Raw genomic sequence first — 15,962 nt, forward strand, 5'->3', positions numbered from 1 at the left:
TGGTTCCAGAAAATCGATTATTCGTTCCTTTCTTCTCTACAATCAAATTTATTCTCCGACTTGGTCTTGGAAAATATATAGATTTCTGCATATAAATTTTGTTTTATTTTGAAAATCTTATAGAAAATTTTCCTGTTAATCCAGCAACAACATTGTGGGTGTAAAATTTTCTTAAGAACATTAAAAAGTTATCTGTATCGAAAACAATTTCAACACATATATGTATCAATTCTCCATTTTTGGGGGTCTGGGACTGCATAAGCAAACAGGCGTAGGCTGAAACTTTTTGTTGATAACACAATAACCTCCAGGGCATCTGTAATACCCGCAAAAGAATCTGTTGCAAGCTTGTGTGCAGAAGTCAGTAGAACAGATGAATGGCTCCGGCCTGATCCATATTGCATCTTCGCTTAACCGCGGCGGCGTCGGCGTGGGCGTGGCCAGGCATGTCGCAGTTGTGGCTCCTAATATCATGTGAACCAAGAGACACATGGCTTTCAGTATCATGTTGTTTTTTCCCATTTTTATGAATTTTGGGGATGATTTTGTGTGTTCTTTGAGGATAGGGGATGTGGGTATTTATAGTCTAAAATTGGATTGTCTTTTTTGGGTGAATTTGATGGTATTGTGCTGTGTGTATAAGTGGGCAAGTTTTTTTAGTAAATATATGTAACTTTTTCTTTTCAAGAAGTAAAAATATGGTCGACTGGTCATTCTTGTAACCGAGGATCAGAATCAGATTACGTCTGATTTTAAGGTCAATGTGGTGCTTTATTTCGTTTCATTAACTCATAAAACATGCCAATTAATTACAATAATAAAGTCGCATGGCTATGTTTAAGGTTCAATTCAACTACGCTGAAGATATTAGCTTTAGCGTAGATCCAACATATAGCTATCGTTAGACCATATTATGTTCCAAATTTGTTGTTAAATCGGATAATTGTTAACCTACCTTACCTATTCTATACAATGGATTGTACCGAACGATGCGTATGTGTGCATCGTTGCAAAGAGCAATGACTATCTTTTTTTTGTATGACTGGGAAATTGGTTTGATGACGTGCCACATGGTTCAAGTCAGCGTATGACGGGATGTCACCACGACGTGTGATGTGGTAGTGGTTGAAAGCCGTTGGATCCTGACGAAGGGTTGTGATGTCGGATGGCTAGATTGATTTAGATCAAGGAGATTAAATATGGATCATTGGATCGAGACAGGCGGTCCAGATATAATAGATCGAGGTTGTAGCCAAAGGATGTGATCATGTTGAAAAGATGAATTCTGAACCATTCAATTCGAAATGAACCATATTATATATGCTTGAGGGATGTGAGTACAATAGTTGTGGCTCACCAAATGGGTTGTGATCTACATCATTAGATCAAGTTGTGACGGATCAGATTTAATCTCAAGTCTAGAGACACAATTAATAGTGAAATATTGTTATTTTCATTCAGTTCACATCACTATATTACATTTGGGTAGGTTTCTTGTGAGACGGTCTCACGAATCTTTATCTGTGAGACGGGTCAACCCTAACGATATTTACAATAAAAAGTAATACTCCCAGCTTAAAAATTAATATTTTTTCATGGATGACCCAAATAAGAGATCCGTCTCACAAAATACGACCCGTGAGAGTCTCTCACACAAGTTTTTGCCATTACATTTATCATACAAGAAAATTCAATTTTACCCAATGATTCAATACCGTGTGAGCCAAAAATTGTCTTAATGACATAGAGTAAAACTCTAACCTCAATTTTACCCATTTTTCAGTTTTGTCTTAGAGATTGTTGCAACATTAACTTTGACAACCTCCCGTCGAGTTCATTTTACACCTCATAACACAGTACCAACATATTTTCCATACAATAATTAAAATGATTATTTTCTTGCAATTTTGCACGGCCATAATATTACGAATGTTGCAGAAGTCATGGAAGTTGTACATGAGAAATTACTCGCTTACAGAAATTCAAAATCTATTTGAGTTGTTTGGGAGGTACCGTTTAATATTTTTTACACTATTTTATTTATTTTATCATTTTATGTGATACATGCTTCCTCATTCAAATAGGTTTCTTATGATACAAAATATAAAAAATAATATTTTTCATGAGTCAGATCGAATCTGAAATTCGTCTCATAAAATTAACCCTTGAGATGATCTCAAATGAATTTTTATGTCTTCATTTATCGATAAGTATGACGATTTTTCAACTATAAAAATAAAAATTCAAGATTTTAGAAAACTGTTTAAACAATGAATGAAAGGCTTTTTAAAATTTTGAATGATTCATATTAATGATTGATACCTGACAGACTCGTATTAATTAACACGTTGAACTTGTTAGACTCGTAAAACCATGCATCGAATAATTATATTTATAATATTTTTATGAAAATCAGTTGACATCATTTTCAAGCGAAAGATTTTTTATTTATTACTTTTATTTAATAGACCACCTTTACAAAAGGTGGAAGGATCCTCTTGCAATTTGCAAATCTTCCATCTCACGAAGATTGTCCCTATTACGATTCTTCGGGTAATTGTTCTTACTTTCTCTCTCTGTATTGTTGGGTCTCGCTGTTCTTCTTCGAGGTTGACTATGAGTTTACTTGCTTGATTTTCCCGGTTAATTTGTATAAAGTGTGATTTTATTGTGGATAAGTTTTTTATTTGATTTTCTCGTGACGTAGATTCGATGTTTTGGTTGTGGAATATGATGGGATTTGAATTTTTTTGGGCAAGATCACGGCTTGATCGAGTTTGATGATTCTTTGGGTCTTGTTTTCTGATGGGTTTTCATTTTTTTGCCCCCTTTTTTTCTTCCGGTTGGATTTCAGTTGAAATGTCACCAGATCTGGGCTGAGTGAGGACTAGAGGGCTTTTAGGCATGGTTTTGTGACTGCTTATTGAAATGGGTTTTCCTATTTGAGTGTCCGGAGAGTTGATTTTGACACCGCAGATTATCTGCGTGAATGGCATTGGCATTCTAAGAAATAAATGTGTTTATCGATTCGAATTGGAAATGAATTTTAAGTTTGTGTTTGGAGTTGTTTATTTCAAATATCATGATAAAACTGGATTGTTCTCCCGGACGAAGATCTGATTAAGGAGTGGTTTCCTTCTAGTAGAGTAGTCAGGATTTGGATATTGCACCCATTGTTTTAATTCGAGTTAGTATAGTTTCCTTCGCAAATTAAGAGTCTAAGACCATCGGTTTGTCAATTCGAAGTGTATTTGATGTCTTATTGTGAGAAATCGGCGTTGGGTCATAATTAGATGATGGGTGTAGAAGAGTGAAGCACAGCTAGTGCTTTTTCTTTTACTCAAATCTCTGTGTCGATGATGTTATATGTTGGGTCTTTTCTGACCTGATTTTCCCATTGTAGTTTCCAAGATAACCGAGGTTCCTATAAATGGTTTTAAAAATATTTGCAACCGACTCATGCTCACCCTTCTGTTTCGTTAGTGAATATTTATATAAACCTTGGATCTGGCAATGTCTAGGGGCACTCGACTTTCACCGGTAATTATCATGCAACAATTATTGTTTTAACTCTATAACGAAAACGTGATTTAAAACATACGACGACGCGAGCCCAAATTTTCATTTTATTTCAAAAGGTACTCGATTGGAGTCTGCCTCCATCACCAACAGTAAACCAAGACAATCAGAGAATATCTCATCCACTAGGGTCAGTACTCCATCTCGGACCACCTCTCACCTTGTAGGAATACGGACGTCATGCTAACCTGATTACCTTCCACACACACAACAATAAAAGTCCCGATGGTTGAATAATAACCCAGTATATTATAACCGAAATAAAAATGTGCACCGCAACGAATGACATGTGGATGCAATGTATGATTAGGGTAAATTTACATGTCAAGGTAAATAGAATAATGATAACTGCACAATCGATAAATGCAGCGTAATAATATCTCGAGCAACAGACAAGGCTCGGCTACACTGTTGTAATGACCACTCCTTCGCCAGTCTACTACCGTGTTCCTGTCAGCTCGCCAAGAATTACGGACATATTGCGTCTTATCGGTCTGCAACATCCTTAGAGATAGGCACAGTTCTGTATCAACACAATAATCACCTCGATCATATATACAATATCAAATATGATCGAGAGATGTTGCAAGTCGGTAAGGCGCAATATGTCTGTTATCCTTGGTGAGCTGACTGACACTAAGTAGTAGACTCGCGGAGGAATGGTCACTACGGCAGTGTAGCCAAGACTTTTCTTTTGCTCGAGCTATTATAATGTTGCATTTGCCGATTGTGTAATTACCATTATTCTATTTACCCTTGCATGTAGATTTATCTTGATCATGTCTCGCATTCACATGTCATTCATTACAGTGCACTTTGTTTTTTTTGTTTTTTTAATATACGGGGTTAATACTCACCCCATCAGGGACAGTTACTGTTCTTTGTGGATGGTAGCATGACGTCCATAGTCCTACTAGGTGACGAGTGGTCCGAGGAGAGCACTTATTGTGATGTCATAAATGGAGTACTCACCCTAGTAGAGTAGATATTATATGATTGTCCTGGATCACTGTTGGTGATGGGGGCAGATTCTAATCTATCGTACTTCTCAGTGAGGGTTACATGGTCAGTGTATGTGCCGCTCCAAACTCTCTGAGTGATGAATTCAAATAGACATGCATAAATATATGATACTATACCGTCGAAAATTTTTATTAACGGATTTGACAATTATACCATAATTAGGCTCGATATTTTTGTTATGTATTTGAGCACTGATATGTAGTTGAACTTATAAACGATGATGAATATTTTGTTATCGCAAAAGTTGAAACAAATATATATTATGTGATTATGGTTATTAGCCGTAAATTTGTTAATTTTGGTGTCTCGTCTGTTATAAATAATATGGTATTCTATTTTGTTATTACATAAAATAATAACATCGAGAATCTTTCGCCGTCATAAATTTTAAATCACATTTTTCGTTGTAGAGTTAAAACGATAATTAAATTATTGCATGACAATTAACGGTGAGAGTCGAGGACCCCACACATAATGATATCAGAGCCGACCTCTCTTAGTACAGTGTGGTTCGGGGACGAATCAAGCGGAAGCTGGTGGACATGTTAAAGCCCGAGGGCGAGGAGTGATCGCTGGTGCAAGAGGTTGCACGGACAAAGAGCGGCTGCTGACAGACTTCTAGGTGAAAGGGAACATGAATGAGCTGAACATACACTAAAACGAGAGGGATAACAAGACTATTCAGATGTGAGACTATACAGTTGAGAAGAATTTAAAATTTTGATAGGTACTTTTCATGTCAACGAGGTGCATCTTCTTTTCGGGAGTTCATCACATAAGAACTTCAAAGTTAAGCGTGCTTGATTTTGAAAAATTATGGGATGAGTTATCCTCTAGCAAGTTTCTCAAGGTGCGTGAGAGTGATAACATAAAAGATTCGTGTAGGTTCAGTGAATTGTCTAATCCGGTGCATTACACAATGCCTTCGGGTTTTCAAATATGAGAACTAATTTTTGGTTTCCATTTTTTAGTCTAACTAAACAGAATGATATGTTTGTTTGTATCTCAGGTTAGTTATATTTCTCTTTTGTTAATAATAATAAAAGGATTTCATGGTTCAGCTATCTCTAATACCGTAATAGGTAGTCAAATGCCTGGAGGATGTATGCTTTTATTGTTATTTCTTAACTTTTAGTACAATTAGTATCTGTATATATAAACGAAAAATAATTCTTTGCGACAAGGATATTAGAGGTGACCATTCCAACCGCAGAGCAATACTCAAAATAAAAAATTTCACATCATCTTAATAATTTCAAACACGATTGTATCAAATTAGCTTAAATTTTTTAACATCACGGGATGCAGAATCTTTTGGTACTCCATGTAGTTTTTGGCAATGGCCACCTTCTAAACAGTTTACCTGGTGGAATCAGTGAAAATGACTCTTTCCCCTATCATCACCTTAATAAACGCAATTACCTGCATTTAATTAGTGCTGCAAATATTCATATATTTTCATGTGGAACAAATAATTTCAAACAAAATTTGACAAAAGAGAGCACACAGAACTGCTGCTTTTTTCTCACCTCGTTTAGATCTCAAAGTTAACCTTTATCGCTGATAAGTAGGAGTGTTACATTGTTACTAGTGCTATAATATGTAGTAGAATCTTGTTGAAGTTTTTATTTCCTGTGACAAGCAGCATTTTGTATTATATTGAAGGTGGATTACATCTTTCTCAGTTCTCAATTCTTGTGCATCTTATGATCTTATTTGCTGCTGTGTCTTTCAAATAATTTTCCATTTATTGGCATGTCCTATAAATGGCTTCAATATTACAGTATGGCAGCCAGTGGTAGCCAGAATGGAATTCAACTGTTACTAGCAGCAGAACAAGAAGCTCAGCACATTGTCAATACCGCTAGAACTGGTGATTACTCTTTGCTACTAGTGATTCATATATATAGTATTTTTCTGTTGGCTTTGTCTCACTTTTGTAACTTAAAGAACCCAACCCTTTTATGTATGAATTTACTTTCGAGCTAGGTGGGGTTGGCAGCTTAGATTACAAGTCAATATATTTCTTTCTGACCTAAAAATTGAAGGGGGATATTTTTCATCTTTACTATTATAATGGCCTATGTTGATTTATTTCCCCCCTTAACTTAGTGACTAGGTGTGTGTTATATTTGTACTTTATGGTGTAGGAAGAAAAGAAGGAGTTTCATCGGCTTGATGTTGGGTCTATTTATCATCATGTTTACATACTTCACTCGTTTTAAAGTTTTGCATTCATTCAGCTCTAGCTTATTTGAATGTTGCGTGACAAGGATCCATATGACAGGCTATTTATATTTCCTATTTCTTTACCATGCAGCAAAGCAAAACAGGTTGAAGCAGGCAAAAGAAGAAGCCGAGAAGGATATTGCTGATTTCCGTGCTCAAATGGAAGCCGAATTTCAGAAAAAGGTTTCAGAGGTAAGATGTGACAGAAAATTAGGAAGAATGTGGGAGGCAGACTGTTCGTATAAAAATTTTCTGCCAAGTTATTTCCTTATTGTATTACAGTGCCACAAGTTTCTTAATGGTAAGATTTGCCAAATTCTTGCAAGAATTTCTGATTCCCGCCCCTTTCCTCTCTGAACAGAGCAGTGGAGACTCTGGCGCCAACATGAAGCGTCTTGAACAAGAGACAGAGGAAAAGATCTCTCACCTCAAGGAAGAGGCTTCAAGAGTTTCCTCTGATGTTGTCTCGATGCTGTTGAGGCACGTGACTACCGTGAAGAACTGAGATTCTTGATTTAGGTTATGGATTGCGTGTGTCAACTTGTGTTGTAATATTATCTTTATTTTCCGTATCGAATCTATTTTCGCTTCCAGGTTTGGTTGCGGAATGGTGCTCCTTCGAAGGGGATGGGTATGTTTATAACATCAGACATTATGTATCACGTGTGGCTTCGGCAAGAAATAAAGCGAATTTATACTATTTTTGTGGCTTATTGTCTCCAAGTGAAATTCTAAGCTATCTCATTCATGGTATTTGAAGATCATACATATGTCAAAAAGAGATGAAGCTGGTTGAGTTCATGCTAACATAAAGATAACTTTCTAAGGGATATATTTTAATTTGGTCATATTGTTTCACAGGAAAAGAAGACTGATATTGTGTGTGAAAATCGAATCCTTAGATCTAACACGAAAATAATATCTTCATGAAAAAATATTGTTTTTTATGTTAAGAGTATTATTTTTTATTGCGAATATTGATAGTATCACAGATAAAGATTCGTGAGATCGTTTTAAAAAAAAACTCACTATTTATACTATATATTATTTATCATCTCATTCTAAAAGCTAAACATTAAACATGAAATAAAAATAACAAATTTGACTTGTTGGCATGCGAGTACGTACAATCCTTTAGGTCCAACTAGCATTGGTACAATATAAGGAAATAAAGAACTGTAATTTTTTGAAGAGCCATAGGTTTTTGTCTAATGATTTTTTTTAATGTTTGAAAGATTTTTTTCTCTCTTTCCAATTATTAATTATATAACAATATTTATTTTCAAAAGTATCATTTGACAATCAAAACTTTAATTTTATTGAAGAATAATTTCTTTTCACTATTTAATGTGTATTATTAAGTAACATAAATAAGAGTTAATATGAGATTGAAAAACTTAGCAACACTTGGTCATTGCCGTCGCTTGTTTGGTCACCAATCTACGTAGATATGGATGGAGCGACTCGAGTATTTGAACCTTTAAGTTTTACATTTATTTTTTTTAAATTTGATTAACTTTTATATGCTTTTACCAATATATTTTTTATTTAAATCGAATTTTTTTAAATAAAAACTTTAAATAATAAATAATCTTGATTCGAATATATAACACAAAAACTCTTGTGAGACGGTTTTATGTGTCAATTTTGTGAGACATATATTCTATTTGAATCACCCGTAAAAAAATATTACTTTTTATTGTAAATATAGGTATGATTGACATGTCTCACCATCTTATAAGAGACCTACTCGATTCATAAATCTTTGAATTTTTTTGTGGAGATGTAAATTGTTAAAACCAAGTAATTAAAATTATGATGGAGATATGGTGAAAATTAAATTAACAAGATACATATTTCCCTTAAAATCGAGGTATCAATGTATCATATGTTGAATAATGTTCTCCTATATTTTAAATATAATATACTCAACACACAAATGGGGAATGTATCCATTGAAATTTTCAAATTAATTTTCTAAAAATAAAAAAACTTTCAAATTTTTATTCAAAAAGAAAAAAAATTCAGTTCTTGAAAAATCTAAAATTTACAAGGATGGAAAGAAATGTAATTGCAGATAACTCATTGTCTGTGTGACACCAAATATTAAATTGAACAGGTATCTTGTAAGATGGTCTCACGAATCTTTTTCTGTGAGACGGGTCAACCTTATCGATATTCACAATAAAAAGTAATACTATTAGCATAAAAAGTAGTACTTTTTCATGAATGACCCAAATAAGAGACCCAAATAAGAGATCCGTCTCAAAAAATACGACCCATGAGACTGTCTCACACAAATTTTTATCTATTAAATTTGAGACAAATTATCGAGTTCTAAATCCAATTTATATTTAATTTTACACTAATAGACTTCCAAACTAAAAATTATATAGCCATACTCAACAAAAGAAAAAAAGGAATTTAATTAGAAATCCAAAAATCCTTCGTATAGTTAAAATCTTTTAATGAAAGGAAAAAAAATAAAATAAAAACATGCTCTGCAGAAACTGGCTTTGCTTCGTCCCGCACATCTTTTCTGCTCTGCTCTATTACATCACGTCCTTTGTCTTTCCCACTTCTTTTCGTTAATAATTCATACAAGCCAGCCTTTGCCCTGTGTTGAACTTGCCGCTATTCCTGAGAAGGAATGATTCATGTGAAGAAAGATTTTTCGGAAATGGATTTCATGGATATGGATGAGAGTAGCATGATGAACCCACTTGTGGAAATGGAAGAATCCAGCATTGATACTGATAAACTATGCTACGAGATTTTTTCCATACTGGAGAGCAAGTTTTTGTTCGGCTATGATGATCAGAAGCTTTGGGTTGAAGAAAACGACATTGTTACAGAGAGTGATGGAGTTCTGAAGATGAAGAATCAGCGAGGAAAAGTCTGCATTCTGAGCATTGATGGCAGCGGGATGCGGAGCATGATATCGGGCAAGGCGTTATGGTGTTTGGAAACAGCGTTGAAGAATAAGTCGGGGAATCCCGATGCCAGAATTGCGGACTATTTTGACGTCGCCGCCGGCGCAGGCGTCGGGGGGATCTTCACGGCGATGCTCTTCGCCTCATCGGACCAGGACCGCCCTATGTTCCACGCCGACGACACGTGGAAGTTCCTCTCTGCAGTGGGTGAAAAACTTTACCCCCCCACCAAATCCCGAGGCTCCGGCGGCAGTTTTTTGAAGCGGATTTTCAAGAAAAGCGTCGGTTCGAAACTATACACTGCTGGTTTAGATAAGCCGATGAAGGAGTCGTTCATGGATGCGAAAACAGGGCGGGTTTTGACGCTGAAAGACACGTTGAAACCGGTTCTAATCCCGTGCTACGACCTCTCCAGCGCGGCGCCATTCCTGTTCTCCAGAGCAGACGCCTTGGAGACGGACAGCTACGACTTCAACCTCTGGGAGGTGTGTTTGGCCACATCGGCCGAACCGGGTTTCTCGGACCCGGTCAGTATGAGGTCTGTGGACGGCTTAACCTGGTGCGTGGGGGTGGACGGCGGGTTGGCCATGACTAACCCGACGGCGGCGGCTATTACGCACGTCCTGCATAACAAGCAGGAGTTTCCCTTCGTGAGGGGGGTGGAGGACATTCTGGTGCTTTCACTAGGAGCCGGCGGGCAGCTGATTGAGGGAAGTTTCGATTATGACAAGGTTAGGAAATGGAAGGCGGAGGATTGGGTCCGACCCTTGGCTCGGATTTCCGGCGACGCCGCGGCGGAACTCGTTGACCAGGCCGTGGCCGCGGCTTTCGGCCCGTGCCGCACTAGTAATTACGTCCGCATTCAGGTAATAACTGTAGAAGAAGATTGATATTATATTTTATTCTTCTTGCCATTATCCATTTAAGTTGATTAATTTCTTGTGTCTGTTGATAAATATTAGTATAGATAACATGCTATTGAGAATTCATCTGTCTGTGGAGATCTTTGGTACTAAAATGACTTGCAAGGGAAATTTAAAAGGATTGAGTTGCATTTTGACGTTTAGTTGAGATTGGAAAAATGGATTATTTTGAATTAATGCAAGATAGTTCATCTATTTGTTACATGGAGCGTTTTCGATGCGACATCATGGAAATTTCAACTGAAAATGTTGAAGGAGATAAATTCTTGGGGTGTTTCATTTTATTACGTCGATATAACAAATAAAAGCTGAAATTTCTTGGGAATATTTTGATGGAGAACAGGCTGTGGGATGGGATGAGGATAGGAGTTTAATGAATATTTGGAGGGATATACATAAATCTTTTTTGTGTTTATATGAGTGGGAATGTGCAGTCAAGTAGCGAAAGAGAAGAGGCCAACAGGCAAAAGGGAGAATTATCAAATGCTATTATAATGAAAACATTCTAAAATACAAGGTCCGGTGATCTTGTTGTGTGCAATTGTGTGTACTGTGTGCGCGGAATATGAATAACCAAATCTTTTATACAATGGCCACAACTCCCGTGGTGTAGTGGCATAAGTATTTCCTCTATTATGTGTATTCGATCCCAGGTTAGACCAAAAAATCCCCCACCCGACTGTAACTAAAAAAAATACTTTATGCAGTGCAACTGAAATTGATGGTTTCTTCAAAATAAAAAAATTGATGGTTTCAAATTTAGCATCATTTAGAAAAGGCATTTGCAGAATTATATTTTGATGTTGTTGTCCCTTTTTCCTGAGAGAAAGTCGGCTTTTTATCATAATATTGCAGATAGGATTATTGTTCTTTTTTTATCTTGATATGATTAATTGTAAATGCCATTTGAAGTAAGAGGTGGACAGTAAGTTCTTAAATTTTGAAAGTCGCATGTTTGACTGACTGCTTTTAAACATCACTATCATATTATCTATTTTAATCTTTTATGGTTCATGCCAAATATGTTCAAGGGTGCTCAAGTTTTCAGGTCCCTTTCACATTTTTACAGTATCATCTGTGAAAATCACCTTGAATTCATGGTTAATTATATGGAGAAAAGAAAAGTGGGAAATGCTAATGAAATTGTCCTTTTCTCTTTAGCCTGACCTTGGATTTTATTTAATGCACTAAAAATGGGATATGATTTGTATTATTGAGAATGTGACTCGGCAACAAAAATGCAATTTCCTCGATGATAAAGATTCACATTATGAGTGCATTTTCTGATTCCCTTTTTGCCATGTCAATTTTTAGTAGTAGACGAGCTCTCTGTGTTTTGCCCTTCTCGACAAAAAATATATGCATAGTTTAGGATAAATTTGTTAGATGCATAAGTTGCTGCCTCTGCACCATTTCAAACTAATTCTTTTGTATTATCTCTAGAGTTTTACTTAACTTTTTCTCTCAAGAGTCCTGGTTAGACTTTGTGTTAATTTGAACAATAATCTACTCATTCCCGTTTCTTGATCCATTTGTACATTAATCGGGCTTAGACTAAAAGTTACAATGGTACTTTTGATCTTTTTGACATTAATGGAGGCCAGATCAATTAAATTCTACTTATTTTCCTGCAACTAGGGTGAACTGAAAAACAACAATTATGTTTGACAATACTATATTTGTTACCACTAATAAATTTGACTGGGTGGTTGTATTTCTTCTAGCTGGCTAATGGATCCGTCTTCAGTCACTGTGGTGCAAATATCGACTCCGACCCCAGTACAAGCAATGTCAACACTCTACTAGGTATAGGAGACGAAATGCTGAAAGAGAAAAACGTAGAATCTGTCCTCTTCGGTGGCGAGAGGATTGGAGAGCAAAGCAATTTCGAGAAACTCGACTGGTTTGCTGAGCAACTTGTGCTAGAGCATCGGAGGAGGAGTTGCAGAATAGCTCCTACCGTTGCATTCAAGCAACCAACTTCTAAACATCCGTAAATATCTCTCGGACTCGCTACTCAAAATGGTCATGCATGTAGAAAAGGGGGAAAATGGTAAGTAATCTCCATCTTTACTGCATTAATTTATGCTACCAAGTTGCTGGTTTACATTATCATTATTTGTCTAACATATAATGTTTACCAGCGGTAGAACATAGGAAATTAGTCTCCTGAGCTGACTTAACATATTTGAATACTTTTACTAGAGGGGAGACAACCATCCCTACTTGGCCCACCAAGTCCAATTGGCACACAATTCTTGAGCGTTTCATGTTCACGCTTCCTTTGGATACTTCGAGATTTTTTGCCTCGTATTCCAGAAAAGATACTGATGTTGATTTTCAAGTTCCCCCGTGATCTTTGTCCTTGTCATTTTCTACTGATGTTGAAGAAACAAAGTAACAAACGTTGCAACTACCGCTGGTGGTGGCAATGATTTTGATATGAATTGTGAAACAAAATTTAAGCCGAACGGAGTAATGCGCGGGATGGAAAACATAACCCTTTTTTTGTCTGTGCTCCTACCTTATTACATCGATAGAAAATTGTCTATGGATTATCTCTTTTCAAGATTCGATCTAATTAAGACATTTCTCATGTATCACCGATATTTAGAATACTTGCCTTTACCTTCTTTTTCATCCAACGAGATTCTGAAAGTGATAGTTAGATTAACGGATTTGGTAGGAGTTAGGCAGCCTGTCAAGCTTTCCCAACCTTTCTTGCTCTGAAATAGATTTGTTGACATCATCTTGCTTTCTCAAATAATAGGTTGATATAACCATTTTTGTTGAACAAGTCAACCTTTTCTTGTCAAGATGTTGCTAGCCAGCATTTTTCTCATCGGAGTTTTACCTTGTCGTTGATCGTCGCTAAATTTGCGATGGTAAGAAATGTCAGTATTATGCAGCTCGATTTTGCCGGGCCCGAGTTGGTACGTCCCCGGGAGACCGAAACCAAAGGATATGAAAATGAAAATAATCTCACGACTCCGGAAATGATGAGTCTTTGATATCAGTTTAATTGTGTCCTAACTCCTTATAAGAACCTCTTATTATCCATAACATACTTTTTTTCTTGTTGGAAACTCTTGGATTATTCGTAGAGCGGACCAAACTGCGGTGAAAATTATATCGGTTAAACCGAAAATTTGGTTCGGTTGATTCAGAGATTCAGTTTTAATTTTGTAAAATATCGATTAAATCGGTTCGATTTTTCGTTTTCCTAAAAAAATGAATTTAAGTATTTTTATACAAAAAAAAAAAAAAAAATTGGTAATCATTCAAACAAGTGCTTGATGACTTTGTAATGGTCCATGAAACTATATTGTTCTATATAACTTAAGGATTTAATTTAGTTTTTGACTATTTATGATTTTTTGCACTTTAAATATGTTCATTGGAATGTTCGGAGCAGATAAAGATGTACGAACTGAGAAGAGAAACAGACTGTCAACTGTATAATAAGGGGCTGGGATTGCCGGCCGGCGGCCAGTCATGGCGGCGCCACCACTACAAGGAAAATAATTAGTAGAAAATGTAACTATTCATTTCAAAACAGGAATCTTCAAGTTTTATGAATTTTTTATTTTGTCATTTTTCTTGGTTATTTCTATTTGTTTACTTATTTCGGTGTCAAGATAACGTTTGATTGTATGTATCTAGACAAAATGTCAGTTTTAATCATATATATAGTGATGTACGATATTTTTAGTCACGTATGTTTATTTGAATAAATTATAATATTGTTATAACTTTTTTTTAAATCAATTTTAGTCATTTCCTTCTAAAATAATATAATTAAATTACCAATAATAATGCTTTTTCATTGTATCGGTAAAAATCTTGAGACGGACAAAATTGGTTGGTTTTAGATCATTTTTATGGAAACTTTATACTTTATGAAAATATAAGAATGATTGGTTAAGAGATTCACACACACCTACGTAGAGGGTTGCAAATCAAGAGTTTGATTTGCACTGGAAAATGTTTAACTTGTGTGCAAACTTACGAGTGCGATCTAGGTACGTCGAATATCGGACCGATCAAGGCAAAAATAGCATACCTAGGCTATGACAATTTTTCCTATTTATTTATTTTTTTTCAGAAAAGAGACATTTCACATGCCATGTGAGACCTTCCACCTGCCTGACTTTTGGTGTTCCATAGAGCTGGCTGTTGGTGCTTTATATGGTTGTCTATTGATGGCAACCTTTTACCTTTCGTACGGATTGCGATCAAACTATATGAAGCACCAACAACAAGCCATTGGATCGACAACAGTCTTTCTCCTGCTCTCGCTTTGCGCAAGCTTCTTGTGGTTATGTGTAATATGCTGATAAAATTCAGATACTAATTCAATTCGTCAGCGTGGTGATTTATGCTACTGTTGGTACAAGTCTGCCTGTTGTATTATAGGAAACAATCGTCCATTATGATCCTCGAAATACATAACGTATGAGGCATATATATTTTAATGAAGTTGTAGTTGTTACAAGTTTCGGTTTGATTTACTTTTTATTGTTGTTTTTATTTACATGATATTTATACTTCATATAGCATACTTTTTTGTTTCATGCTTTGTCTTATATACACATGACTGTTTTCGTTCACTGTTCTTTACATATAGCGTTCATATATTCGCTTTTAGCAAATTTGCTAAAAATCATATCCTTATCAAGATAAGAGATCAAATCAATTATCAAACATAATCCATATATAAATAATGAGAATTTTTTATGGTACTTTTTATTTATTTATTTATACAATCTCACTAAATATTTCGGTGTGAAGTGTAATTAAATTAAGGAATTATGTGTAAAATAAGGAATGGCAATTTTAAAACTCAATTAATAGGTGATTTAAGTGTGGTTGCTGGAAGTCCACGCTTAAATAATTGTGAAGAGGATGTTGGACCAAAACTAGGCAACAATTAAAGTAGGCGATTTGGATGGTCTACTACTATTAATCAATGCTAATTAATGACACCCAACTAATTAAGTTTTCTAATCCAAACTTTATTTCAAATAATTATCGTTAGAATCAAGGGAGGAATAGAATGTGACGAGTTGCCAACTCTATGTTAATTTTAATGCTTGCACTAAAATGATTTTTTTTTAACCATTTCAACTATAATCCCTCAAGGAAAATATCTTTTTGAAAATATAATATTAAAATCACACATTATAACAATTAAAAAAAGGAAAATTGGGGGAAACAAATGAAATTATCCACAATATTTAAAATTATATTCTAATTTAAGAAAACGACATCGTCC

General features: G+C 35.5%; 2 protein-coding genes across 5 annotated transcripts; both read left to right on the top strand.

Annotated features, from left to right (window-relative positions):
• Nucleotides 1-2,412: 2,412 nt before the first annotated feature.
• LOC142537326 (V-type proton ATPase subunit G 1-like) lies at nt 2,413-7,531 on the top strand. Of its 3 annotated transcripts, none has more exons than XM_075642867.1 (4): nt 2,413-2,553; nt 6,387-6,475; nt 6,923-7,023; nt 7,193-7,531. In XM_075642867.1, exons 2-4 carry the CDS (start codon nt 6,388-6,390, stop codon nt 7,334-7,336), a joined length of 333 nt encoding a protein of 110 aa, XP_075498982.1. In that variant the 5' UTR covers nt 2,413-2,553; nt 6,387; the 3' UTR covers nt 7,337-7,531. The 3 variants fall into 3 exon arrangements, with proteins under 3 accessions (XP_075498982.1, XP_075498989.1, XP_075498996.1); XM_075642874.1 differs by having other exon boundaries at nt 2,548-2,609; XM_075642881.1 differs by lacking the exon at nt 2,413-2,553 and adding an exon at nt 2,592-2,616.
• A 1,775-nt stretch (nt 7,532-9,306) lies between these two features.
• LOC142537348 (patatin-like protein 6) lies at nt 9,307-14,223 on the top strand. 2 transcript variants are annotated; one of them, XM_075642895.1, is made up of 3 exons: nt 9,307-10,630; nt 12,412-12,744; nt 14,100-14,223. In XM_075642895.1, the coding sequence occupies exons 1-2, from the start codon at nt 9,482-9,484 to the stop codon at nt 12,682-12,684; spliced, it is 1,422 nt and encodes a 473-aa protein (XP_075499010.1). In that variant the 5' UTR covers nt 9,307-9,481; the 3' UTR covers nt 12,685-12,744; nt 14,100-14,223. The 2 variants fall into 2 exon arrangements, with proteins under 2 accessions (XP_075499010.1, XP_075499005.1); XM_075642890.1 differs by having other exon boundaries at nt 12,412-12,740; nt 14,103-14,223.
• Nucleotides 14,224-15,962: the final 1,739 nt, after the last annotated feature.

Source organism: Primulina tabacum, chromosome 1 (genome assembly GCF_025594145.1).
Source record: "Primulina tabacum isolate GXHZ01 chromosome 1, ASM2559414v2, whole genome shotgun sequence".
Classification (NCBI taxonomy): Eukaryota; Viridiplantae; Streptophyta; class Magnoliopsida; order Lamiales; family Gesneriaceae; genus Primulina; species Primulina tabacum.

Excerpts from the sequence above, each read along its gene's own strand:
- LOC142537348 (XM_075642895.1), top strand. The coding sequence starts at position 9,482 with ATGATTCATGTGAAGAAAGATTTTTCGGAAATGGATTTCATGGATATG. Across the intron at positions 10,631-12,411 it reads GTAATTACGTCCGCATTCAG|CTGGCTAATGGATCCGTCTT; the intron begins GTAATAACTGTA and ends TATTTCTTCTAG.
- LOC142537326 (XM_075642867.1), top strand. The coding sequence starts at position 6,388 with ATGGCAGCCAGTGGTAGCCAGAATGGAATTCAACTGTTACTAGCAGCA. Across the intron at positions 6,476-6,922 it reads TGTCAATACCGCTAGAACTG|CAAAGCAAAACAGGTTGAAG; the intron begins GTGATTACTCTT and ends TTTACCATGCAG. Across the intron at positions 7,024-7,192 it reads TTCAGAAAAAGGTTTCAGAG|AGCAGTGGAGACTCTGGCGC; the intron begins GTAAGATGTGAC and ends CTCTCTGAACAG.